The sequence below is a fragment of the Saccopteryx bilineata genome, chromosome 1 (assembly GCF_036850765.1).
Source record: "Saccopteryx bilineata isolate mSacBil1 chromosome 1, mSacBil1_pri_phased_curated, whole genome shotgun sequence".
Lineage (NCBI taxonomy): Eukaryota > Metazoa > Chordata > Mammalia > Chiroptera > Emballonuridae > Saccopteryx > Saccopteryx bilineata.
In genome coordinates this window covers 203432767-203459074 of record NC_089490.1, presented here as the reverse complement: position 1 = coordinate 203459074, position 26308 = coordinate 203432767, and the positions used below count along the sequence as shown (strand labels likewise).

General features: G+C 45.6%; 2 protein-coding genes across 3 annotated transcripts; one reads left to right on the top strand and one right to left on the bottom strand.

The window, feature by feature from the left end:
• Window positions 1-7246: 7246 nt before the first annotated feature.
• On the top strand, window positions 7247-24941 carry EXOSC9 (exosome component 9). 2 transcript variants are annotated; one of them, XM_066233903.1, is made up of 13 exons: window positions 7247-7407; window positions 7757-7851; window positions 8574-8693; window positions 8807-8909; window positions 9792-9929; window positions 11897-11979; window positions 13118-13250; window positions 14343-14431; window positions 15004-15150; window positions 15687-15868; window positions 18228-18306; window positions 21139-21207; window positions 24875-24941. In XM_066233903.1, the coding sequence occupies exons 1-12, from the start codon at window positions 7342-7344 to the stop codon at window positions 21170-21172; spliced, it is 1269 nt and encodes a 422-aa protein (XP_066090000.1). In that variant the 5' UTR covers window positions 7247-7341; the 3' UTR covers window positions 21173-21207; window positions 24875-24941. The 2 variants fall into 2 exon arrangements, with proteins under 2 accessions (XP_066090000.1, XP_066089990.1); XM_066233893.1 differs by lacking the exons at window positions 21139-21207; window positions 24875-24941 and adding an exon at window positions 18943-19085.
• CCNA2 (cyclin A2) lies at window positions 19315-26245 on the bottom strand. Its single transcript, XM_066233879.1, has 8 exons — window positions 25705-26245; window positions 24684-24927; window positions 22381-22493; window positions 21962-22185; window positions 21114-21321; window positions 20619-20732; window positions 20121-20254; window positions 19315-19816 (listed from the first exon to the last, which is right to left on the bottom strand). Exons 1-8 carry the CDS (start codon window positions 26137-26139, stop codon window positions 19768-19770), a joined length of 1521 nt encoding a protein of 506 aa, XP_066089976.1. The 5' UTR covers window positions 26140-26245; the 3' UTR covers window positions 19315-19767.
• Between the last annotated feature and the right edge of the window lie 63 nt (window positions 26246-26308).

Genomic DNA, 26308 nt, shown 5'->3' with positions numbered 1-26308 from the left:
CTCGACCAATGAAGCATACCAGTAATGTAAAACCTGATTTTCACACTGAAGGGAACAAGTTTCCCAAGTTCTTAAAAATATAAGGATGTCGATGATGAGCTCCGCATGGACTGAAAGTTAAAGTCTAAAACAGATTCTCAGAACAGAGGGCCTGAGAGCATTAGAAATGGAAGGGATGACCACCAGGAGTCAGCGTGGGCTCAGGACAAATTTTCCCAGGTAAACCAGCATCCTACAAAGTATTGATAGGTTATCAACACGTCCTCTCAGCCCACCCTGCTTGACTGTTCTTTGTAACAGGACCACTGCCGGACATCATTGGTTTGCTTCTCTGTAGGTTGCTGCTCTGTCTACACCCGTCTGGTCTGTCTCTACAACACTGGCTACGAGGACCCTGTCCGTTTTGTTTACTGCGGTGTTCCAGCACTTAGACTAGAGCCTGACACGTAGTGGGCTCACAGAAAATATTTACAGAAACGACTGGTGTCGTACAGGTTTTTACTTGGCGCACAATACAGCTGTTATCCATAAGATCGAAAACAAACATTTTTTTTAAATGCCACCATCAGACATACTTGTGTGACCTCTACTGATTTCAGTCTTCCTGTCAACCCTGCATGTAAGCCATCCTGACCTTTCTCTTTACAGAGAAGTACTCATAACTGAGATGCCAACATGCATTCTTCCTTTTTAGATAACACTGTCAGATCAGATAAGAAAAAAATGTCCACGGTGGAATGAAATTTTGTTTGTCAATGACTTTCAACAAACTACACTTTTGGGCTTGTTCTTTTTATTCCTTGTTTTCTTTTTTTTTGTTTGTTTGTTTTTGAAATAAAAGTTGGAAAGGCCTTTCCATTCCCGCATTAGGAGTCATTTCCCCCGACGTTTTGGGTTAGCAGTGGTAGAAATCATGGTTCTAGTCCGAAAGGACTTCGCTACAGCAAGATTCCTGACGCACGCAAACTGTTTCCCCTCCAGGTCGCCTCTAAGAGATTATAAGAAGCATCCTGGGCACTCAAGAGAACACACCTCAGCGACACAGACCTGACATTTCATGGGCTATGAATGCCTTCCCAAAATGTTCTAGCAGCAGCATTCTGATGAACTCAGAGGTTGCAAAAAATGTTAAGTGGAGATTACCTTTGCCCTGTCAACAAGACAGGCATTGGCTAGTGAAATAGGCGCCCAGAAATGGTCGAGTGGGTGCTCAAAAGGGCTTTAGCTTCCCACTGCTCCTGCAACTTCAACAACATACTTTTGTCATGTTTCTTTGAGTCAGGAGTCCGGGAACATCTCAGAAAGGTTTTGCCTTGACAACCTCCTGTCAGGCTGCAGTTCAAGATGCCCGCTAAGGCTGGGTCTCACTCGAAAGCCCAACTTGGAGGGTTCTGTTTCCAAAGTCACCTATGTGATGGTTGGCTGCACTAGTTTCCACTGGGGTTGTGGCTCGCGGGTCTCACTCTCTGAATGGCTGCTGGCTGGAGGTCACCCTCAGTTCCTTCCCATGTGGGTTCCCCCCAAGAGAAACTTGCTTCAGGAAAGCCAGCCAGCGAGAGAATCTTCTAGCAAGATGGAACTTACCTGCTCTTGTAATCTAATCCCAGAGGTGTTATCCTCTCAACGTTGAGGCGTCCGTCAGTGATAGGCAGGTCACTCAGAGGGAGAGGGTTACACAGGCCCTGTGTATAAGGAGGTGGAAACCATGGGGGAGGGGGCATCTGAGAGGTTGCCTACCACTGAAGTACCTTCTCAAAATATGACTGCATGGCTTGTGAGAGAGATGTGCCCACATGAGACCAGCTGGCTTTGGCTGTCTGCTGTTACCTCCCTGGAGTCGGCATCATTTGGTATCTGCCTTCCTAGGAAACGTTAGGAAGAGGAAAACAAGAAACAAAGTAGAAACCATTCCTCTCAAATCACAAGCTTGACCGATGATCTTGGTGCAACATCCCTGGGTCCTGGGCTGAATGGATGAACACTACAGATTCTGTAAGTCTCTCAGTCAATAACCAACACCGCTTTTGCACGTACAACTTCCCATGCTCTTAGTTCAAGCTCACTGCTGATCTCGCTCTCACCTGTGTGCAAGCTTTGGGATTACAGGCGGGTGTCCCGGTGGCTCTCTGCATGAATGAGCCCATTTCACGACTGTACCTCTAACTGCGTGTCAAGTTTAGGCATAAGAAATGGACTTTGGATCATCTATTAAACAGCGGCTTTCTCCTCTATAAAGATGTGAATCGTAAAGAATTCAGAGGACGTGAAGATCCTCACAAAGGAAGTGAACTCGATCCGTGTGGAGGCCGAGATCACCCACTCAGCATAGAAGTGAATCCCATTTCTGAGAGGCAGCAGTGTGGTGGTTATATCAATGCAATCTCTTTAAAAACATTTTTTTAAATTTAAGCATAGCTGGAATACAATATAGTTATATTACTTTCAAGTGTACGATATAGTGATCTGACACTTTTATATCTGACAATGGGATCGCCCCACTAATTCCCATAATCACCTGTCACGGTGCAAAGTTATCGTGATGTTATTGACTATATTCCCCTTTCCACCTGTGCCCTGAACACAGCCCTCTGACACCGACGCCCAAGGTGTGAATCCTGCTCTTGTGATGCACCAGCTTTATGACCCTGGCCAGATGGCTCAGTCACTCTGTGTCTTGGGTTTTCCCATCTGTAAAGTATAAACTTTGTCTACCTTATAAGGTGATTATTAGGATGAATAGTTATAAATGCCTGAGTGAGGGCCTGATACTCGGGGTTCCAGGTGTGTCTATTAAATGAAAGAATCTGTCTTAGGTTTTTACTTCATGCGACTTCCAGTTCCTCTTCCAGCACGAAGTCAGCTTTGAAATGGTCACTCCCGTCCACACAGCACGACCAAAATGCACCAACTGAAAATCAACAACTTTTCTTAGACCTGTCATAGAAGTGAGGCCACAGGGCAGATCGCTGTCCCCAGATTTGGAGAGAAGGCAGACAGGTGGGTGTGGAAAGCCACCCCCCACCAGAGCAGAGGCCGACTGCAGAGAGCGCCCCAAGAACTGGTCTGGGGCTGGAAAGCGACGCTGCGTGGACTGGCCCCTGGACACTCAGGGGAGCCAGGAAGCTCAGGGCAGCCGAGTCCCAGAGTCCAGTCCATGTGGGGGCAGCACACTGTGGTGAGCCTCACCTCCAGAAGCCCTGTCCTGGTCCCACAGTGAAGGCTGGGTGCAACAAAATCTCCTCCTCCATCTGGCAGAAGGGAAGAGGGGGGAAGCATTCATTGTGAAATCTGGCCAGAACACCCTCTTCTTAATGAGACATGCCCTTCAGAGAATTGACTGCACCAGAGCATAACAGACGGTTTTCCCAGAACCTAACTGACACGGGGAGAGGAAGACCCAACTCATCTACACCCATCTCTACCCCGCACCCTCAGACTTTCTGTCTCAACGTAACGAGGGTGGGTGGGGGTCACAACCCAGGGGCCCAGGCTCACTCAAGGACAGAGCAAACCACAGGACGACAGAACACTTCCCCGCCCCCACGCCTAACCAACACATCACTAAGGACCCCGTAATCCAGTTCCTTATGCCCTGCACATGAGGTCTGGACTTCACGAAAACATTGAGGCATACGAAAAGACAAAAGATACGGTTAGAAAACACAAGAGCAAACATCAGAACCAGTCTCAGATGTGGCAAGAATATTGGAATGGTCAAACCAGAAATATTTTTATTATGAACATGTCCTGTGCAATATTAGGAACTGGACATACTTAAAATAAAATATATATATATTTGTTGTTTATCTGAATTTCAATTTCAATTTAGCATCCTGAGTTTTACGGTAACCTGCCTCCTATGACGGCTGTAACAGGTGACCACAAACTTAATGGTTCAAGTCATTTCAAATGTACTTACTTCACTTTCTTTTTAGTAAGAAACTTTTGAAACACTCAAGGGACCTTTGTTTCATGCTCTAGGGGGGGGGGCATTTTTGAAGTTTGAGAAGAGGTTCAGGTCATGTTGTACAGTCTGCTCTGGAAAAGAAAGTCTGAATTAGCATATTAACCCAGGTGATTGGCCTAGTGCAGCCTGGTTTCCACAGAATATTTGAGCACACATCTTCTCTTTGCTTGTTATCTGCTGCCTTGTCTTTGACCGGCGCCCCCTAGTTCTTGCAGATATGCCCTCTTCTGACCCCCCGTGACAGTTAATAGCAGACATGGGTATGACCAGGCCTTGCTAATCGTGGCCCACATCCCATCTTCTCCTTGACTGTTCACCCAGCAGAGCCCAACAGAGTTCTGCCATCAGTCCTGACGTGAACTCTGGGAGAGGATAGGTCTTTCCTTCTCTAGGATTACACACCCTAAGGACCACGCCAGCCTGGAACTGTGAGGGGCCATCTTGCCACCACATGGAGGGAACCTGTTTAAAGATGAGGTCAGACAGAGGCCAGCAGAACTGAGAAATAAGAGTCAAGTGAAGCCCTTGTGTAGATAACCATTTGCACCAGTTCTTGGACTTCCAAGCTGGTGAACCAATACGTTTGAATTGGTCTTTTGTTAAGTGTGCCCAAAAGAACTCTGACTCAGTACACTTCTACTAGAGCACAGCAATCCATACTGATTTTAGGATGGTATGTAGACGTGAGTGGGAATGGGCTCCCCATCCCCACAAGAGGCAAATGCTGCAGTGTTAAAACTACAACATAATAGTTCAAGAAAGAAAGAACGGAGGAAATTCTACAGGAGTCCCTGCCCAATGGCTCAGTGGATTGAGCACCAGCCCGGCATATGGATGTCACAGGTTCTATTCCTGGTCAGGGCACACAAGAGAAGTGACCATCTGCTTCTCTTTCCCTCCCTCTCCCCCTTCTCTCTCTCTTTCCCTCCCACAGCCAGTGGTTTGATTGTTTCGATCCTTGGCCCTGGGCGCTGAGGATAATTTGGTCGATCTCAGCACATCAGCCTCTGGTGCTAAATATAGCTCAGTTGATTCGAGCATCAGCCCTAGACGGGGTTGCTGGGTGGATCCCAGTCAGGGTGCATGCAGGCGTCTTTCAGCCTTCCACTCACTAAAAAAAAAAAAAAGAAAGCCAGGACACGATAATCAAGTGGCAGTCTCAGGACAGCAAGCTGACACGATGAACTTGGGCAGTTTCACGAGAAGCCTTGCCAAGCCAAAAGAGGAAAGAAACTAATATTTTAATAGCTATTGCGTCCAGAACATTGTTGGGTGCTTTCCTTCTGACCACCGAACACAAAGTAATTATTATTTCCAACCTCAAGATACAGAAGCTGAGGCTCAGGATTCTTTAACTCATCCACCACCCACCTGAAGCCAAAGTCCACTCTTCCTCCACAACCAAGCTGCCTCCCAGGAAAGAGTAGAATGTTTCAGTCAAGGCCTATTTCCTTTCTGAAGGGAAGGCTACTAAACACCACTAAAAAAAAAACCCTGGTCCAAATGAACATGGCCAGGAGTTCTGTTGCAAAACTGTACTCGAAACATGAACATGTGTTGTTCATGAACTTCAGTGCCCTGGATCCTGTAATTCGCTTGTTTCTTTAGGAAACCGACCACAGAGCACACGGACATAAGTTCTGTGCTTTCCTCCTGTCTCCAGACCATGCCAGGTGTGCCCGGCTCAGGTGGCTTCTTCTACTTGAAGCACTTTCCCTTTCCTCCATCCTGTCATGGCTGAGTCCCCCCGCCACCCAATGATTAACTTAACTCCAAGGTCACCTCTACAGAGTGGGCTCTTCCTGCAAATACCCCTATTAAAACAGCATCAGCCCTAGCGGGTTGGCTCAGCAGTACAGCGTCTGCGGGTATGTAGAAGTCCCGGTTTCCATTCCCAGTCAAGTCCCACTGGAGAAGCGACCATCTGCTTCTCCACCCTTCCCCCTCTCCTTCCTCTTTTTCTCTCTCTTCCTCTCCCACAGCCAAGGCTCGATTGGAGCAAAATTGGCCCCGGCGCTGAGGATGGCTCTCTAGCCTCCGCCTCAGGCACTAGAATGGCTCCAGTTGCAACAGAGCAACGCCCCAGATGGGCAGAGCATCGCCCACTGGTGGGCATGCCAGGTGGATCTCTGTCGAACACATACAGGAGTCTGCCTGCCTCCCCACTTCTCACTTGGAGGGGTGGGGGGGAAGCATTCCCATCCTCAGATGGCACTTAGCAGGTGAAGTTGCTTCAAGCGTTGGTTTCTACTGCTCATCTCCTCCAAAGAGAACCTCAGCTCCTTGAGGAACAGGATCTTGTCCAGCACTGGAATCCTTCTCAGGACACAGGAAGCCCCCACAACGAACGCAGGAAACGTGTTGAGCACATGCATTGCAAAGGGCGCCACGTGAGGCTACCCTACCCGCAGTAGGACAAGGAAAGAAAGAAGAAAAAAAAACATGTGAGAAGAGACCCAAGAAATGGACTGGAGCCCTTGGAAGCAAATGGAAATAACAGTACTAGGCAAACAGTGCAGTCCTGGGGCTTCTGCCACGCCAGGCGTTGCTCTAAGCATCGGACTCGTTTTGACGCCCATAATAAGCACAGCTGGTTTTGCAGGCGGAGTACACTGAAGCACGGGGCCTGACCTGGCCGCAGGGAGCCAACGGCAGTCACATCCTGGAGCCACGTGGTCGGAGTCCCTGCTCCCACCAAGATACTGCCGGACGCGGTCTCTCCAAAGCCATGGGCCGGCCGCCCCGACACAGCAAGGCTCGTCGATGCCCGAGAAAGGGTCTGTCGGTGTAACGCGACTGGAGACCGGAGGACCTCACGGCACGTGCCGTTCCAGCCCAGGGCAGTTACGACCCCGGCAGCGGGAACCCCAGTCCCACTCTGTCCAGCGGCAGGAGCCCCTGTCCGGCGACGGGAGCGGTCGTCGGGAGGTGGGGGCCCCAGTTCGGCGGCGGGAGCGGCTGTCCCGCGGCGGCGACCGTCCGGCGGCGGGAGCCCCTGTCCCTCCCTGTCCGGCGGCGGAAGCGCCTGTCCCACCTGCCGCGCTCGCTAGAACTGAGGAAAGGGTGCTGGGAGGAGAGCGCTGCTCTGAAGCTCATTTCTACCACTGAGGCTTCTCTCCCGGGTCCTCTCCGCGCCGACACTGCAAGGCAATAGAAATGGGTACTTTTATTGAGAAGCGCGCCTCCCGCCGCCGCCAGCTTTCTCGCTCCGAGCCTGCGCAGTGGCGCCGCGCATCCTCGCTTCCGCCCGTCCGGACGCCGAGCCTTGATGACGTCAGCGCCTGCGCCGCCAGCGACCGGGAAGCTAGTGGGCAGGCTGCTGCTCCGTCTTCTGCAGGGGGTCTCTGAGCCCCGGTGTCCCGTGACTCGACAGCATGAAGGAGACTCCGCTGTCCAACTGCGAGCGCCGCTTCCTCCTCCGCGCCATCGAGGAGAAGAAGGTGAACGGCCGCGGGGAACTCGGGGGGCCCGGGGACTCCTGCGGGACAAGCGGGACGCTCCCGGCCCTCCGGGTTGCATTTGACTGCAGTCAGTTGTTTTCAAGGGTTGCGGGCTCCTGGATTCCACTTTCGTGTGTGTGTGGGGGGGGGGGGGGGCGGTTGCAGAGGTGATTAGGATCCCACTTGCGTGTGTGTGTGTGTGTGTGTGTGTGTGTGTGTGTGTCGGGGTGGGGTGCGGAGGTGATTAGGATCCCACTTGCCTCCAGGTGCTTAGTGCAAGGCCTGCTCAGAGCAGTTGCTCACCAAATATTATTCAAGGAATAAACGAAATGAATGTTGTGCTTTACAGCGGCTGGATGGCAGACAAACCTATGATTATAGGAACATCAAGATCTCGTTTGGAACAGATTATGGATGCTGTATTGTGGAACTTGGGAAAACAAGGTAACAAAGGATGCAAATTTGATGGAACCTCAGTTGCGGGGGTGGGGGGGCGTTTAAAAGAACCCAGTTAACTCAGTTTTCAGAGCAGCTAGAAAGTCTGGACAGTATTTTTTTTTTCTTAAGCTTCCAAAAATGAGTATGGTTTCTTTAACGCAAATATTCTATTTATAGTCACACTTGACATTTTTAATCATAAATATATTTTCTGTCACGTGGGTATCCCATCGTTTTTCATTGCACCAAATCTATTTCTCGCACAACTTGTCAGGAAGTAGGTCCTACTTGCTTCTTTTTCCTGAGGAGTGAACATGGGAAGTAGGTTTTAAATATTCATTTGGAAGTTGTGAATTTTGGTGAAGTGTGCCATAGGAAAACTCTTTAAGAAGTCTCAAGTTTTAATGCTGTCTTCTATCAATGGATACTTGTTTTAGAAAAGAGAAGCAAAGGCCTTTTTTTTTAAGGAGCTGTAGAATGATCAGTATGATAAATAAGAGATGGGTTTTTTTTCCTGTCATTTCTCTGGGTATGCCAATATGTATTTAATTCCTGTATATGTTCTACTGCTGTACTTTATATGTAATATCAAACTCTAATGATAAATCATGCTGAGTGTCTTATTACTCAGTAAGATTACAACTTAATTAGTATTTGTTTTAGTTTTGTTTGTTTTCAATTGGAAAGGAAATGTATTTAGTCAGCAGATTTGTACTTTATCTTTGCAGAGTTCTTGGACAGGTTTCCTGTGAGCTTGTTTCGCCAAAACTCAATAGGGCAACAGAAGGTATTCTTTTTTTTAACCTTGAGCTCTCTCAGATGGCTGCCCCAGCTTTTGAACCTGGCAGGTATTTAAATCTTCTTAAACTACTGTAACCAGAGGAAAATATAACAGTAGCAAGGTATTGTGTTAATGCCTGGTGGTACATTTCATGACATTAACCCACTCTTATCTTCATAGGCAGTCAGATCTCTTGGTGAAGTTGAATCGTCTTTTGGAAAGATGTCTAAGAAATTCGAAGTGTATAGACACTGAATCTCTGTGTGTTGTTGCTGGTGAAAAGGTGGGGAATGTGCCCAGAATTCTTAATCTTAGGATGAATATTATTGATTTATGAACCATATCTGTACATTAGTTCTCAGAGCTTCAGTTAATTCATTTTTATACTGGTTCACTTCACTTTACGTGTTCCTGAGTGCCACCCATAGAATTTTGTGTCATGTTTCTGAATGGACAAAAAAGCATTGTGAAAATAGCAACTTGAATTTATGTGAAACTGTCTTATTCAAAGAGCTTGTAGTCTTTCATACATTTTTATTTGTTTTCTTGTGTTGAGTGGATAGAAGCAGGTACTGTCTTCCTTAAGGAGGCAGAACTGACAGAGAGACTGAATCCTTCATTTGGATAGGTTTGTTGACCTATGTATACAGTGAGTAATCGTAGGCGGACATAGGGAATCTTCTTCTGAACAAATTGTTCTGCATGATGGCATTAGAACTTGATTCTTAATTAGGGTATTTTTGACTCTAGAAAAGTCACTTAGCCTTTCCACATTCCATACTTGAATAGGACATTTCCTATTTGCAGTGCTTATGTCATAAATATTGTCAAGTGAAACCTAAGAGTTTGAGATTTTTAAGTTAGGAGAACAATGAAAACATAATTAGGTTTGGAGTCAGGGAAATAGTATTGAATATGGAATGGTTCTGTATATTTAGAGCATATACCTTCTTGTTGTCAGATGACTCATAAAAGGGTGAACTATTGGTATTTCAGATATTGGTCCGGTTTAACATTTTTCTGATTATACTTGTATTGATAACAAGAGAAAAAGTTACCATGTTTTAACAGCAAGAGAAAAATTACCACAGTGTTATATTTCCTTTTACATAGCCACTGTGATCAGCTAGGATTTTTTTTGTTGTTGTTTTAAATTCACATTCAGGTTTGGCAGATACGTGTGGACTTACATTTATTAAATCACGATGGAAATATTATCGATGCTGCCAGCATTGCTGCAATTGTCGCCTTGTGTCACTTCCGAAGGCCTGATGTGTTTGTCCAAGGAGAGGAAGTAACACTGGTAAGTGCCCATGACGTCAGCCATGCTCCCACGAGAGAATGGATAGCCTTGATGTGCAGGCAGCTTGTTACTGGTGAAGTCTTGTAGATGGAAACTATGTATGTTCTAAACCTGTTTATATGGCAGAAGCTACATATGGTTAAAATTCTATTTGAAATCTCTTAAATCCCTTGTATTAAAGTATCTGGCCTGACTGGGCAGTGGCGCAGTGGATAGAGCGTCAGACTGGGACTCAGAGGACCCAGGTTTGAGACCTTGAGGTCGCCAACTTGATTGAGCACGGGCTCATCTGGTTTGAGCAAAGCTCACCAGCTTGGACCCAAGGCCGCTGGTTTGAGCAAGGGGTTACTCGGTCTGCTGCAGCCCCACGGTCAAGGCACATATGAGAAAGCAATCAATAACAACTAATGTGTTGCAACAAAAAACTGATGATTGATGCTTCTCATCTCTCTTCATTCTTGTCTGTCTGTCCCTATCTATCCCTCTCTCTAACTCTCTCTGTCACTGTAAAAATAAAAAAATAAAAAGTATCTGTCAGTAAAAGTACACCCTCACCTGGCTTTCTTGAATGGAACTAGATGACGTCTTTGGATTGAGCATTAGATAAAGGGGTTTATCTTAAGTTTAGGGGCCACATGTGTAACAGATACATGATTCTCAGGACCATGAGATGCTTGTGGTTACTCTGGCAAAGTCCATCAAAATTCCTGCAGGGTTTGTGAAACATATTGCCAGACTCCGCACTCAGGAGGGTGGGGGTAGGGTCTGTGATACTGTGCCCCTAACAGAGCTCCCAGGTGAACTGATGCTGCAGGTACAAGGACCACATTTTGAAAAACATTGGCCTGTGCAGCTTGTTGTGTTTCTCTTGTATATCGGGTACGTCCGTTTTAACTTACTACATGCTGGAGTCACGAAAGTGCACTGTGGTGGTAGTGTGCGTCCTGGAGTTATAAAGGGAAACAGTAGAGGCTCCACCCTCTAAGCACTCATTCATTGTGCTGCTTGCAGGCCTGAGACCAGAGCAGGCTCATGAAGGCTTAGGGGTGAGGACAAGAGTTTTGTTTTTTCTTCTAGCAACAGAGGCATGTTCTGTTAGAGAAGGGAGATGGAACAAGGAAGTAAAAATGAGTAGAGAGGGATTCATAGACAAAGAAATATACAGTTACAGTTAAAGTTATTGCTGGTGGCAATGTAAAATGGAACAGCCGCGTTGAAAAGTTGGGCAGTTTCTTGAAAACCTAAGTGTAAACGTATGCAGTCCCGAAATCCCATGCCTAGGAGTCTGCTCAAGAAGAAGGAAAGCAAAGTGTGTGTTCACTCTGAGACTGATGTGAATGTTCATAGCACATGTGTAATAGCCCAGAACTGGCAGCATCCAGATGTTTATGAGCTGGTGAATGCAAAAACAAGATGTGGTCTGTCCATACCATGGAGTACCACTCAGCAGTAGAAGGACCAAACCAGAGATGTGTCCCATGGGGCGGATGAAACATGGCGAGCTGAAAGAAGGCAGATGCAGAGGACTAACCATTGTTTGCTTCCGCTTCTAGGCAGTGCCCAGGGAAGGCAGATTACGTAGAGACAGGAAGTAGGTCTGTTGCTTGGGGCTGAGAGTGAGAGTTGACTGCAGACAGGCTCAGAAGTGGGGGAGGAGCAATAGAGACGACGATAAACTGGGTTGTGGAGATAGTTACATCACTACGAACATATTAAAAGCATGCTGAAAAGTGAATCACATTCTTACAATGACTGGACCTTAGGGTACATAAAGTATCTCAGTATAGCTTTCTGATAGATGCATCACATGTTGGGAAACAACGTGGGGCCAAGTCGGATGGGTAAGGTAAATTCTAAAAGAAGTTATTTAGGTGCTCACCGAGGACTCACGAGGTTTCATTTTTTATCTTACTATTTGATGTGCAAGAGGACTGTTTTGTGTGTTGATGACTTTCCTTTTCCAACAGTACACTCCGGAGGAGCGGGACCCCGTCCCGTTGAGCGTCCACCACGTGCCCGTGTGCGTCAGCTTCGCCTTCTTCCAGCAAGGGTAGGTGTCTCGTCCCCATCACAGGCTGTGGGAATGTGGGAACACAGCTGAGAGTGGCGTTCTCACTCCTGGACAGGTGAGCGAGCCCTCCTGTAATAGTTAAGCATGTGATAGCTTAGAAAAGAACCATGCATTTATAATTTTAGCCCTTCCTTTGTAAAGGCTTTAGGGGCAGAGAGCTTTCTTGATAGAAGTGACAAACTCTTCTATAATGAAGAGATTCTGCCTTTTTCTTCTCATGGTGTATCATAAATTTATGAGTTGACTACCACACGGTAGTGTCTTGTCTTCCCTAGAGGTGTGCGGGTGTTATGAAAAGTGCACGGGATCAGGTCTCGGGAGGGAGAATGGTCCGTGCATGGGCAGCCCTGGGCTCCCTCTGCCCCAGCAATGTGCGCACACTCCCCTCACTGGGCATCCTGAGGCCACGCAGTGCGCCCTCACATGAAAGCCTGGGCCTTCCATCTCTGTAAAAAACAAAGGGAGATATAAGGAAGATATTTTAACAATAAAAAGAATCAGGAAAATTTAAATTTTATATAATTTATTTTACTTAATATATCTAAGATATTCTAATATGTCACCAATATCTTAAAAATTATTCATGCAACACTGTCTTTTAATTCTACTAAATCTTTGAATCCTGTATTGTACACTCATAGCACATCTAAGCTTGGACTAGCCACATTTCAAGGGCTCAGTAACTGCCTGTGACTAGGGGCCACCATCAGTGAGTAAATATAGGATATTTTAAATGACCCATTAGCAGAACCTAGAAGAATTTGATCCACTACGGAGACTTTAATCAAATTGATGTTCTCTAAGTTTTTATTAATGAGCCACAAGTTATTTAATTGAAGTGATAACATTAGATTTTTATTACATATTATTTAAATAAAACCATGATAAACTTAATGTGATTTTAATGTAATAGCAGTATCCATTTAGCATTATTTTGTGTCCATAAAAACAAAAATTCTCTTGTATCTTTTCCCATTAAAATGACTCAGATCCACAAACTTAGACCTTCACTGCGTTGACTTTATTATTAATGCCATCTTTCAGAAATATCCATTATCTTAAAATTGTCAAGGATTCGGCCTCAGATCTGTTCAGGTCCATTTCACATTCATTTCAGAACATTTTTGTTGGTGGACCCCAGTGAGCGAGAAGAGCGCGTCATGGACGGCTTGCTGGTGATCGCTGTGAACAAGCACCGGGAGATCTGCACCATCCAGTCCAGCGGCGGTATCATGCTGCTGAAAGAGCAGGTCTGTGCTCTTCCTGTCGGGGAGGACAGGCTGTGCTTGATGACACCCAGCAGGGTGTCTGCGTGATGGCTTCTGGGATGGGTTAGAAGCTGGGGGGATGCTCTCTGGACCAGTAGCTACGAGGTGTCTTCCTTTCTCCCAGCCGCTCAGGGGCCTAACCTTTGTAGGCAGAGGACACTCTACTTTCCAGTGAGGACAGAGATGCATACTTGTATCCAAATAAAGTGTCAAAAATAGCTTTCCTTCTAGAATTTGGGTACAGTAGCAGTTCTCAGATCCAGTCCCCTCTCAGATTCACACCGGGCTTGTAGAAAAGGGACCTCAGGGCCCCAGCGTAGGCTCGGGCACACAAGCTGCCTTCCTCGGGACTCCAGCACTGCCTGCAATACGCTGCCTGACCTCTCGCTGATGGTTTCGTATCTGCATGCCTCAGTTTCTTCATCTGTTAAATAGGGAGTAACGTTACTGTGGGTACCTGTTGTTAGAATACGATAAATAGATGCGTTGTACTGTATAGCATGTGTTAAATGTGCAGTAAGTTGTTCTTATCACTGTCACCAGCATCACGACCACTCCCGATCCCCGATCCCCGTTTCTGAGCAACACTTCCAGGAGGTACCGGCAGCCCAAGGTCTGTGCTTTCCGAAAGCTCCCAGGCACGCTGTGCAGCCATGTGTGGCCTTGGGGCGGTGGCCCTCCCACAGAAGGAAGTTAGGACGCCCTGGACATGTGATATACGTCTGGGGCCTCAGTGCTGTCTGTCAGTGTCACAGGGACGTTTTAGGCTTGTGTTTTCACATTTGAAAAGAAGTCAGGGTTGCCCTGGCTGGAGAGCTCAAGTTGGTTAGAGCATCATCTCCATATGCAAAAGTATGGGTTCAATTCCCAGTAAGGGCACATGCAGATGGATGTCCTCTCTCTCTCTCCCTCTCCCTCTCCACCTTCCTTCCCTTTCTCTCTCTCTCAAATCAATCAAAAACAGTCAAGCTTAAATGATAAAGTTAGAAAAACTAACCTCATGTTCTTGGTCTTGTTAGAGAAAATATTTGGTTTGTTGTCTTGAAATAAATAACAGCTCATTTTTATAAATAGGTTTTGAGATGTAGTAAAATAGCTGGTGTGAAAGCTGCGGAAATCACAGAGCTCATTCAGAAGGCTTTGGAGAATGACCGGATAGTTAGGTGAGTTTAGTACTGCCAAACTAAATAGTCTTTTTAAAGACTTCTCTGTTAAAGATCCTTCTTATACGAGGGTGACCACACATGTGGATCTTATGTGGATCTTTTCTGTTCATCTCAGTTGAATATACTGTGTTTGAAAGTTGATTGGATTGTTTGTTGTAGCATAGTCCAATCAAAAGAGTCTGTATCGAAAAGCCACATATTTTTCTTATTTAACATTTTCTTAGGAAAAGAATCTAGTAACTCACATGAAGTTGATTCCCACGTTCTCACCTTGTGACGCTGAGCAGGCTGTGTAGCCCAGCACCCTGTGGTGCCTCCTGGGACAGCTGGTGTGAGGGTCAGAGGGTAACGTGCTTTCAGCCCAGAGCACGTGCCCAGCTCATGGGCCAACAAGCTGTTCTCTACAGAGGAGTGTTGTGTTGTTTCTCCTGATAGGCAAAAGTCTGTGAGGTTAAGTTAGTCAAATAACTATTCTAGTATTTCTCATCAAAAGGATAAAATAGTTCATTTGTTTCCTTTTTCTGTCTTCTATCATCCACTCCCCCCCAAAAAAAACCCCACCCACACAGGAAAGAAGGTGGAAAGTTTGGCTTTGCAGAGTCGATAGCAAATCAAAGGATCACAGCATTTAAAATGGAGGAGGCCCCTGTTGACACCTCTGACGTGGAGGAGAAAGCGGAGGAAATCATCACTGAAACTGAGCCGCCCCCAGAAGTGTATCTTCACTGTGTGGGGGGGTAGTATACGAGGAGGCATGCCACTAGGGTGCAGGGCTGTGCAGGGTGTGCACCTGTCTCCTGGGTTACCGCACTTTGTCAGAGGAAACATTCACAGCACAAGGTAGTGACGAGTCAGTGCATCCATGGTCTGACACCCACCTTGTCAGCTCTCCTACAAGACCCAGAAAATTCTCTATTTTAAGAACTAACGTATAGCGTTTCATTTGCCTCTGGAAAACTGTTCTTTAATCTCTGATCTCTGGCATGGTCAGGCCCTCTACACTACTACACACATTTTTTTCTCTACCAGATTCATTACTATACAACTGAAGTGTTCAAAGCTGGTCTGTTTCTCACCATTATTTCCATAAACTCTTACCTGAGATCCACGTGTACTCTTCTTCGTTGTTCAGCCCGCCATGGGATAGCTCTTAGTAAATAGGCCCACTTCTAGCTTAAAACTTGCATTCTAGTTTTTTCAGCACTGCATCAAATAGCAGTGTTTCCGTTACTCAGTTTCCTTAACTGTTCAGTGTTTCTAAACCTTTGCTATGGAGCCCTGGAACAGCCCAGATTGGAGGAGGAGTGGAAAACTCCTGGGGTGACCCTGAGGAGTCCGAGCAGGAAGAGGAGGACACGGGCAGCGATGAAGCCGTCCTTCTCGATGGTGCAGAAGTGGACACTGCGCCAGAGGCCTCCAATTCCGGAAGCCAGGGTAGGTGCACTTGATGGCTGTTACTAGTCTGGTATTATGTGAGACACAAGTCAGATAGGAAGTTGTGTACGTCACCTGTCCCTGCTTACAGACTGCAGTATCCGCAAGATAGGGACCTTATTTTTATGTTAGTAGTTCCCATTTGTAGAGGGGCTCGTGGAATTTCAATTTCTGCCAGCCTGGTAGCTAACTGCATGGGAAGCTCCATTCTTTCCTGAGAGGATGCTTGTCTTTGGAGTGGTAGCTCTTTGGTATATGAATATAGGTTTTTTTTTGTTTTTTTTTTTCTTCTGAAGCTGGAAACAGGGAGGCAGTCAGACTCCCGCATGTGCCCTACCGGGATCCACCCGGCACGCCCACCAGGTGGCAATGCTCTGCCCATCCGGGGCGTCGCTCTGCTGCAACCAGAGCCACTCCAGCACCTTGGGCAGAGGCCACAGAGCCATCCTCAGCACCCGGGCCAACTTTGCTCCAATGGAGCCTTGGCTGCAGGAAGGGGAAGAGAGAGAGAAGGGAGGGGTGGAGAAGCAGATGGGCGCTTGTCCTGTGTGCCCTGGCCGGGAATTGAACCTGGGACTCCTACACGCCAGGCCAATGCTCTACCACTGAGCCAACTGGCCAGGGCAGTTGCATTTTTAATTTAAAGTTTTGTTCTCTTTTTCCTTATATCTGTCTGGACCAGTTTCAAGGTTTCATAAAGATCTTAGGCCTGCTTTTCTTTGTGGTTTCTACAGTGAAATAAAGCCTGTAGTGTGCCACATGTTGGAACAGTGCCATCGCGATGGCACATCAGCAGCACCAGGTGTGTCCTGCGTCTGCGCTGACGCTAGAGCACCACTAGCCACGTGTTGCTGCTGAGCACTGGAGATATGCTTGTGTGTCTGAGAAAGTCTGAATTTTAATTCTGGTTGATATAAAATGAAATAGCCACATGTGACTTCACATGAGAACAGTACTAGTACAAAATTCTAGAATTACCTGGAATACCAGCAATCCCAGGTATTCCTTGCATTCTGAAAGCCAAAGAACTAGAGAATTTTTACCTGTGGATTTTTTAAGACCAAATTCTTGCTAGACCTACAACAATGTGGTCAAAGCAGAAGTTGCCCGAGTAGGGTGTGGGCATACAGCGGGAGAACTAAAGGGTGCCCCGCCAGTCTGACACTGGGCAGCCTCACCTTTGAGGAAGGACATGGTATCGTCAGTCACTTGTTTGGCATCACCTGTCCAGCTCTTGGTCCATGTGTTTCTTTACTGTATATATATTTACAGGAGTTTAGGCTTTCCATGTAATGACACACTCATCAGCCAGTCTTTAAATGCTGTATCGAACTCTAGTGTTGAATATGTCACTAGTTGGTTTTGTCATTCCCTTACTGGTGTTGATAGCATTTTTTTACTTAGTGTTACACTAAGCATCCTTGCATAGGCTCCTTTATATACGTGTGAACCGTTTTTCTGTAACCGATACGCAAAAGACTCAGGAGAGAATGAGCAACAGGTACAAAGTCATTCTCTAAATGGCCAATTACATATGCCAACCTTGGTAGTAATAAAATTCAAAGCAAAAAATAAGATTGTGCTGGGTAATATTAACACACCAGCATTGGCAGGGTTGTAGAGGAAAGTGGGTTCTTGTACGATTCTTGCAGTATAAACTGGAACAATACTTCTGGAGAGATTTGTCAGTATCTTAGAATGTATATGCCTTTTGACCCAACAGTTGTGCTTCTAGGTATTTTCTTTGCAGTGTTGTTTATAATGGAGAAATTAAAAACTTAGATATTTAAAATTTGCAAATTCTAAGAGAAGCCATGGTACCTTATAGAGTAGCACAAGTAGTTTGATTGGTATATTGACGGTAAAGTGAAATTAAGGGGGGAATTTATATATTTTTACAGTTGTACCAAATGGTTATGTAATTAAAAACTATTTGGGGGAAGAAAGGATCTGTTGTTTCAAAGCTCCAGGAGTTACAAGTAGCTCTCCTCTGTCAGCCTGCACCCAGGGTAGCTGGGCTTGCTTTGTGTGGACAGTTTTCAAGTTGCTGACACAGAAACCAACTGGAAAATGTCCCCGAAATCACAGGCTGACCTCAGACTGCAGGCTTGCTTCCAGACCCTCACAACACAAGTCACAGATTTTGCTTCTCAATAAATAAAACAAATGTACATATATTTAAAAACACCTTGTTAAAAAATGCTAACCATCATCTGAGCCTGTTGGAAAATGGTGCAGATAAGACTGGCTCAACTCAAGGTTGCCACAAACCTTCAATTTGTAAAAAGCGAGTCTTCTAGGTAAAGCCAAGTGGAGTGAGGTATGCCTGTACTTACTGCTTCTGAACATTTTCTTAAAGATGCCCCTATAGTGCTGTCAGACAGTGAAGAAGAAGAAATGATCATTTTAGAGCCAGACAAGAATCTGAAGAAAATAAGGTAACAATTTCTGGTTTATTTCTCATCTTACCCTACCGTAAACAAAGACATCACTTACTAGAAATCTGTTCCTTGGTTTCTTTTACCTGAGGATTATGAACAGTAGAACCTAATTCTATAAAACTGGATGACTTTATTTTTTTTTAAGGGAGGCAGGCAGGCAGTCAGTCTCTTGCATGTGCCCCAACCAGGATCTACCTGGGAAGCTCCCTACTGGGCGATGCTCTGCCTGTTTGGTACTGCTGCTCCATTGCTTGGCAACCAAGCTATTTTAGTGCCTGAGGTGAGGCCATGGAGCCATCTTCAGCACCCTGGGCCAACTTGCTCAAATCATTCAAGCCGTGGCTGCAGGAGATGGAGAAAGAAAGGGGAAGGGGAAGGGTCTAGAAGCACATGGTTGCTTCTGTGAGCCCTGACTGGGAATTGAACCCAGGACTTACACAAGCTGGGCTGAAGTACCATTGAGCCAGCTGGCCAGGGCCTTGTTTGGATGACTTTCAAAGCCACTGTCTTTTACTATCATAGTTCTCCAAATTCTGTGATCCAGATCAAACAGGTACAATGGGGTGAGTCATCCATGGAACCAGCTTCTAGTACTAGCACTGACAGTAAACTGTTCATTTACTTTATTCACAGAACACGGACTGTCAGTACAAAACAAGAAAAAGCCCCAAGTAAAAAGCCAGTGAAAAAGAGAAAAAAGAAAACTGCTAATTAAAGCCACATAGTTGTATTTGTGTATGTAACTATTAAATGGATATTTGTTTAAGTGCTAGCAACCGGAAGTATTTTTTATTCACAAATCCATTATAAAATCTAGTAATTTCTTTATCTATGTATTCTTACATTATGCTGTTAATAAACTTTCTGGAGAACTTAACGGATTTTAAATAATTGTCACTTCAGTAAAGTGAAAGTTGACGAGGATGGAGCAGTGTTTTCTCAGTGGACAAAGGGCTGAGTTTCAGTCTCAACTGAGGGACAAGCAGATTCATTCCAGACATGCTGACATTGTGCAAGTCAGCAAGTGGTCCAGGGGCTTAGGAAAATGCTTTCCTGAAACCATAAAATACAGTTACAGTCTTTAAAATTTTAGACGTCTTCCCTGTCCCTATAAGAAATTAATTTTTCCGAGTGAAATCCTGAAGTCAAATTTTTACCTCAAATTAAATTTGACTTACAAACCAAGTTTTCCAAATCAATTTATTAATACTTATTATCCTGATGGCTGGTATCATTAATACTTTAACAAAACCACTTAAAATTAGCCACGTATCTAAGATAGTTACATGTACAAAAGATACACAAATTAAAACCATTTAAAAAGCAATAGACACCATAATTTGTACCTGACCATAACTTTTGTACTCAGAAATGATTGTAAAATTAAAACCTAAGATAAAAACTGTACAGCATACACTCTGAGAGAGTAAGTCTCAGAAAACAGGCAGTGTTTCACTGTCACACGTGTAGTGTCTCCGGTGGGATGAGCAGAGAAACACCATGATACCTGTAAGCAGGGAGAAATCCATTTTAGTAAACATTCACTGAAGGAATATACTAGGAATTAAAAAATCCGATTTTTATCCGATTGAGTCAATTGTTATATAAAACCATCGTCTGGGCAAAGAGACACGTGCCTGCCTCAAGCTTCTGCCCTCAGTACAGGACAGGAGCAAGTGCCCTCCTGGGAACAGCTTCTAAGGAGGCCGTATCCAGTCTGCCCGTCCTTGAACCAAGTTCAAATCAAGGCCCTGGCAACCGCCCGCCTGCTGGCAGTAGCCAGCTTCCTGCAGTAGATCACACGGTCTTACTTGGGGTTTTTGTACTTCTCTCGGATGGACTGCTGTGTGTGCTGTGGCGCCCTGAGGTAGGTCTGGTGCAGTTCCAGGAGACAGGGCTTCAGACTCTCCAGGGTGTACCCAGTCTTCTGGACCAAGGATTCAGGCTGCGGAGGGAGACAAGAGCAGACCCTGAAGCTCTGATCGGCACTGAGCTGGAGCTGCTGAGTCTCAGAACTCACACTAACATCTCCCCGTTTTCTCAAGCCAGCACTCGTCTTGTTTTTGCTGACTGGGATCGCCTTTACTGTTCTCCCTGCGGCAGGGTGGATGGCCAGAATTCTTGAATCATACCTTTCAAATCCAAGTAATTACTAAGCTTTCTACCCAACATAAAGATGCTTAAACTGTGTTGCACACTTTTCCACGGTCAGGACAGCTAGCAACCACCAGCTGTAGAGAACAGTTTATTCACTAATCTGGTACAAGCACTGACATCACAGGGGTGACTTGTGAGGAAGTCATACGTACCCAGCTCTGTCCCGTGACAGTGTAGAGTGCCAGATGAAAGGCTGCTCCGGCAATAACCGACGGCAAATACTTGAGGTACGGGTCCGCGTCTATCAAACTTAACTCTCCCAAAAACTGCAATGAAGAGCAATGTCTGATCACAAGAGCCCCAGAATTCAAACCTCCAATCTTTGCCTCCTGACCTCTTTTCCTGGCTTTAACTCTAACTGTACAGCAACCATTGGGGGAAAAAGAAATCCCAGCCTCATATTACAGAGGTATCCACCATCACAGTGCTTTGTTCCATTCTCTTCCCCTATTTTTCCTCTTAATAACTTTTAAAACGCTCCTGGCTACCATTTCCCAAGACTTTCATTTCGATTATAGTTTGCCAACCTTGTGCTTTCTTCCATACTGCATTATGAACCTGTCCCTGAAATACTAAATCCCGACTGTATAATGAAACCACGGCTTGCCCCTGTGACCTAAGAATCTTGCTTCAACAAATGAACTTACCATTGCTAAACTTTCCACTTTGCAGTTTGCAGGCTGCTGGTGCAAGAAGTACTGGGTGAGAAACTGATTGACTGTGGGTGCAGCCAAGTCAAAAGTAAGGACTTTCAGAACAAGGTGCTCCATTCTGAGAACTTGCTTTTTGGTATAGGTGTCATCTGTAATGTACACAAACTCTGCTACTTCTGGGGGGTAAATTTCTTCAAACTTTCTACAATGAGAAAAGTTTCAAGTTACCAGTCCTAAAAGAGAAGCGTATTATCCCAACTCTGAAATCCCTCTAGCAGAAAACACAGAATGAATCCAAAACCCACACTCTCCAGTCGCCTGTTTCCAGTGATGACCGACCCTTCTAGTAGAGACTGGGTGGATGCTAATTAGAAGACCTGGATCAATAGGGACTTTTAAATATTTCTCCCAGTGCAGCCAAAGAATAAATGAGAGGCATGACATATCTCAAGACAGAAACAGTGCTAGAGTTCACCAAGTAACTGAAAACTTAGGAACTCTCCTTAGAAAAATATATTACTGCTTTAAAATTTAGTTTTCATAAAGGTAGGATTTTGTTCATATGCTGGAAAGTGCTTTTAATGCAGAGAACCAGTTTTAAACTTAGTAATCCTAGTGTTTTAAAATGTGGCCAGTCTGTATGTTTATTCAACAAGGTACCCTAGGATCCAGATCTGAAAAAAAGTATGTCGTAAGTTAAAAGCGTTTCATCCCCACACCTGTCACCACTGAAGTAGTCACCAACTCCCTGCCTTGTGGAATACTACATCACACTTAAAAATCATGTATCTTCTCTACACAGATTCTGATCACTTTTGACCCCACCAAGCAAGCTGACTTACGAGGCTAGCAGCATAGCAGCAGTGCCCACCAGCTGAAGTTTTCCTCTCAACACAGACATGGAGGAAAGGAACCTATCGATGTAGTTCACAGCCAAGTGCAGGGTCTCATTCTGCAGTTTATATTCTTCTCCTACTTCAACTAACCAGTCCACGAGGATAGCCCTCATACTGTTGGTGATGTCTGGCTGTTTCTTCATGTAACCCATTTTAGGCTTACATTTAATCTGTGGAGAAAGTCACTTAGCACAGTGTTAAACACTGCAGTTAGATGATTCTATCTTAACACAGCTGCTACACACCAGAAACCCAAGTGTAACATTAGAGTAACACACTGGCAGTTAAAAAGCTTAACATCCTCTCCATTTCCATTTCACCGCACTGAATCAATACAAGTACAGAAGGTGGATTCTGAGCTTTACCTCCATTTCCCTGAGGTACGTGTGAATGTCCTCATGGTAGTCTGGGACTTCATTAACACTCAGTGGCTTTTCATCTTCCAATACAATGGACATATCCATAGTGTGTGGTGACTCTGGGAGAATACAAACGAACAGTTAAGGTCACTGCCCGATTTTCTACTTAATAGCCAGAAGTGACAGCTCTTGCGAGTCCCGCACTGCCAAAGCATTGATCTCACACATGACAAAGGATACAGTACATTTTACTCTGATTTCAGTACCCTCTGTCTACTTAACTTAGAATGAATTTAACAAGTAAAAATACAGAGAGGCCAATAACGGAAAAATAAGTATGAGGATCAGGTATGCAGTGGTTTTCAACCTTTCTACACTTGGGGACTGGTGAAAATAGAAAAATGACTTCAGAGACCTGTAAGGCAGAAATCACCCTGAGCATAAGCGAATCTAAGATCACTGGGTCTATAATCTTCACATACAGCATCAGGGTGGTTAACTTTTTCGTAGACCAGCACAAAATTTCTGATGGATCAGTCTGCGGACCAGCAGTTGAAAAATACTATTAGAACATCATTCATCTTCCATGAGAGAAATTGGCACAGTGGTTCTATTAGGATAGGGTAAAAATCCATGTTCTGAGATAATATATAAGATTTGCCTGATGAGTTTGCAGACCCCCAAGTCTGAGGTATTTAAAGCACAATCTAGGCAATAACTAGAAGTGGGGCTAACACTACATGCAACAATTCATCTTTTGTAATTTTAAATTATCTTTTGAAGCAAAGAACATCATCCATTATTCTTTTCACTTTAAGGCTCATTTTGAGGTAAAAATTTGTTGCAAATTATACATAAAAATATATTGCTCACAAAAATTAGGGGATCAGGGAATGTGTAGATACTTTCTGCCGTTTGTTTTGTTGTTTGTTTTGTATTTTTCTGAAGTTGGAGACGGGGAGGCAGTCAGACTCCCACATGCGCTAGACCGGGATCCACCTGGCATGCCCACCAGGGGGCGTTGCTCTGTTGCAACCAGAGCCATTCTAGTGCCTGAGGCAGAGGCCACTTTCTGCCATTTTTATAGTGCATTTTCACCAATGTAATAAAAATTGGTTTTACATCTCATTTGTCTAATCAAACAACTTTCTTTGACTTGTCATTTACTTTTCTGATATTCTTGTTTAATAAAAAATCAAATGCTTCAGTCCTGGCTGGCTGGTTCAGTGGTAGAGCGTCAGCCCCGTGTGTGGAAGTCCTGGGTTCAAATCCCAGCCAGGGCACACAGGAGAAGCATCCATCTGCTTCTCCACCCTTCCCCCTCTCCTTCCTTTCTCTCTCTCTCTCTTCCCCTGCCACAGCCAAGGCTCCATTGGAGCAAAGTTGGCCCAGGCACTGAGGACGGCTCCATGGCCTCTGCCTCATGTGCTAGAATGGCTCAGGATGCAACAGAGCATCGCCCCCTGGTGGGCATGCCGGGTAGATCCCAGTTGGGCACATGCAGGAGTCTGCCTCCTCACTTCTCACTTAAGAAAAATAAAAAATCAAATGCTTCTTTTTTTTAATCACTTCATATATTCATTTTGCAATATCTCCTAATTTTTGTGAGCAGTATATATAAACTTTCCTGCTCCTTCTGGACCCACCTGTCACCAATAGAACTAAAAGGAAAACGATAATTGGATTTAGTGAGCTGCCTTGTGACTCAACAGCCCCCACACTGAAGCAAGCAGCACGCACTGCTGGCACAGCTACCTCGTTCAGCTACTCCATTAATGTGCGGTTAAGTACAAATGCCCAAGATTTAACTCTTGACTCACAGGAAAACAGTGTTCTCTGGTACAGAGGATTGCTCAGACTGGTTTCACAGAAAACAAAATGGAAAACCCAGAAGAGATGTTAGATAATACAACATACAAAGCTGCAGCCTCAGAGCACTCTATAAAGCAGTGTGCACCAAGTGAGTTTGAGGAATGAATATAATTGAACTCTATTATCAAAACGGTGGGGATACTTCCAGGGTCAGATTAAAATCCGTGTCTGATATCTAGTTAAACTGATAAAAGACTGGCAGTGTACTGGCTGGAGCACCCAATTTGGGTTGTGGTCCTTTTGTAGACCACTGGGTCATACATGTATTAACTGGGGGCAGAGCTAAGTTACACCCTTTCTAAACATGTGAAATTAAACCTAACTCCTTCTGTAGTAAGGAACAGGTAAGACAATGTCTTAAATGCAAAATATCATTAATCCATCTATTTAATAGTTATAATTACATTAATTTGATAAAGATGTTCATTAGTACTTACCAAAACTACCATCCATTGGATAATCAAGAGGTACCAGTGGTTTTCTTGGTTCAGGTAAAATAATAGCTGAATTAAATGCCAGGACATCTTCACCTTCTGGTTTTTTAGATTCACCTGGCCTCTTTTGAGTCTCTTCTTCTGCTTCATCCACATGAATGGTAAATGCAGGCTGTTTACTGTTTGCTTTCCAGGGAGGAACAATGGCTCGCTCACTATTTACAGGAAGATCCTTGAGGGCTGCAACCTAAAAAGAGACCAACTAACTGCCTTTGAGCTTATTAAATGGAGTTTTGTTTTCTTCCCTTATGGGTTTCAGTCTCTGCTCTTCCTCCCAACTACTCTATCAGGAAAATAAACTTTATAAAGGGGCGAAATCCAGGGAAGGAAGTTTGAGTAGTCGAGAAAAAGAAGGGATGATCCAATTTGTCAGAGGCATTTATACAAAGGGGAGAGTCTGAGTCATAAAGAGTGGAATTATGAAAAACTAATCAAGACCACGAGAGGGATGGAGTGGCAGAAAGATGACCACTTCAGGAAAGAGGTGGCATAAATATGTTGGTTAACCACCTTTACCCTGTGGTGGAGCAACAGAGCAAATCCGGTAAAATGGCGGAGTTTACCAAAAGCAAATATTTTCTTTTATATCGTTTCCTAAAGTAGAGGTAATTTCTTAAATCCCGTCGATGGAGAGACAGTAGGAGGCCCAGAGCGGGACCTGGGGTTTAAAAACACAAAACGGCGCGGAGGCAGGCAGAGACCAGTCATGTTGCAGGGCTTGGTTTGGTTTGATCACATTATGTAAAGAAAAATACCCCAAGAGAGAGCAGACAGGCGGCAAACGTACAGTGCTGGCCGGAAGGCTCATGGGAGACCCAAACTACTCCAGTGACATCTCACCAAGCCAGAAAACCAGGGATCAGGGGCTCCACACCCAGACCTCTCTAAAAAGGCGCAAGGGGTGCCATCCCGCCCCTCTGCTTTGCCTGCTAAACCCATGCAAAACTATCGCTTATCTCTTTACCCGTCGCGTCTTGGGCCTTGGCGGCGGCGGCGCTGAACCCCGCTGGTTCCCGGCCTTCAGCGCCCCCAGCCCGGCTCGTGTCCGCGGCTGCTGGGCAGGTGACGTCTTCTCTGGGTTGATGTTCTCCTGGTCCTCTTCGGGCGCCGTCTGCTGCAATGCTCGCAGGGCTGAGCCCGCCTCGCGGGCCGCAGCGTTGCCCAACATCACTGCTCCCGAGGACACGGCGGGATCAGCCCCCGGCGCCAAGCAGCGTGCACTCGGTCCGGCCGCGCCGGAGCCCGCGCCAGCCGTAGCCCCCCGCCGCAGCACGTGCCAGCCCGCCCGCTGGGATCGCCGAGAACCGAGGAGGATGCAAAGGCGCGGGCACCGTCGGCCGTGGAGCGCGAGGACAACCCGGGACCAAGCGAGCAGCGCGCCGGAGCGGCGGCTGTTCATGCAGTTCAAGTATCCCGCGACTATTGAAATGGACCAATGAAGAGGCCCAGGGCGCGTGACGTCACTCGCGCGACTCGTCGCAGGCGAGTGAAGGCGGTGCGGCAGCAAACGAGAAGGAGCGGGGCGGGGCCGCAGACGGCGGCGGGAGGGAAACGCCTGCGCTCGGCGG

Coding starts and splice junctions, on each gene's coding strand:
- EXOSC9 (XM_066233893.1), top strand. CDS start 7,342: ATGAAGGAGACTCCGCTGTCCAACTGCGAGCGCCGCTTCCTCCTCCGC. Junction 7,408..7,756: donor GCGCCATCGAGGAGAAGAAG/GTGAACGGCCGC, acceptor TGTGCTTTACAG/CGGCTGGATGGCAGACAAAC. Junction 11,980..13,117: donor TTCGCCTTCTTCCAGCAAGG/GTAGGTGTCTCG, acceptor CATTCATTTCAG/AACATTTTTGTTGGTGGACC.
- CCNA2 (XM_066233879.1), bottom strand. CDS start 26,139: ATGAACAGCCGCCGCTCCGGCGCGCTGCTCGCTTGGTCCCGGGTTGTC. Junction 24,928..25,704: donor CAAGGCCCAAGACGCGACGG/GTAAAGAGATAA, acceptor GTCTCTTTTTAG/GTTGCAGCCCTCAAGGATCT. Junction 22,494..24,683: donor TCCAATGGATGGTAGTTTTG/GTAAGTACTAAT, acceptor GTATTCTCCCAG/AGTCACCACACACTATGGAT.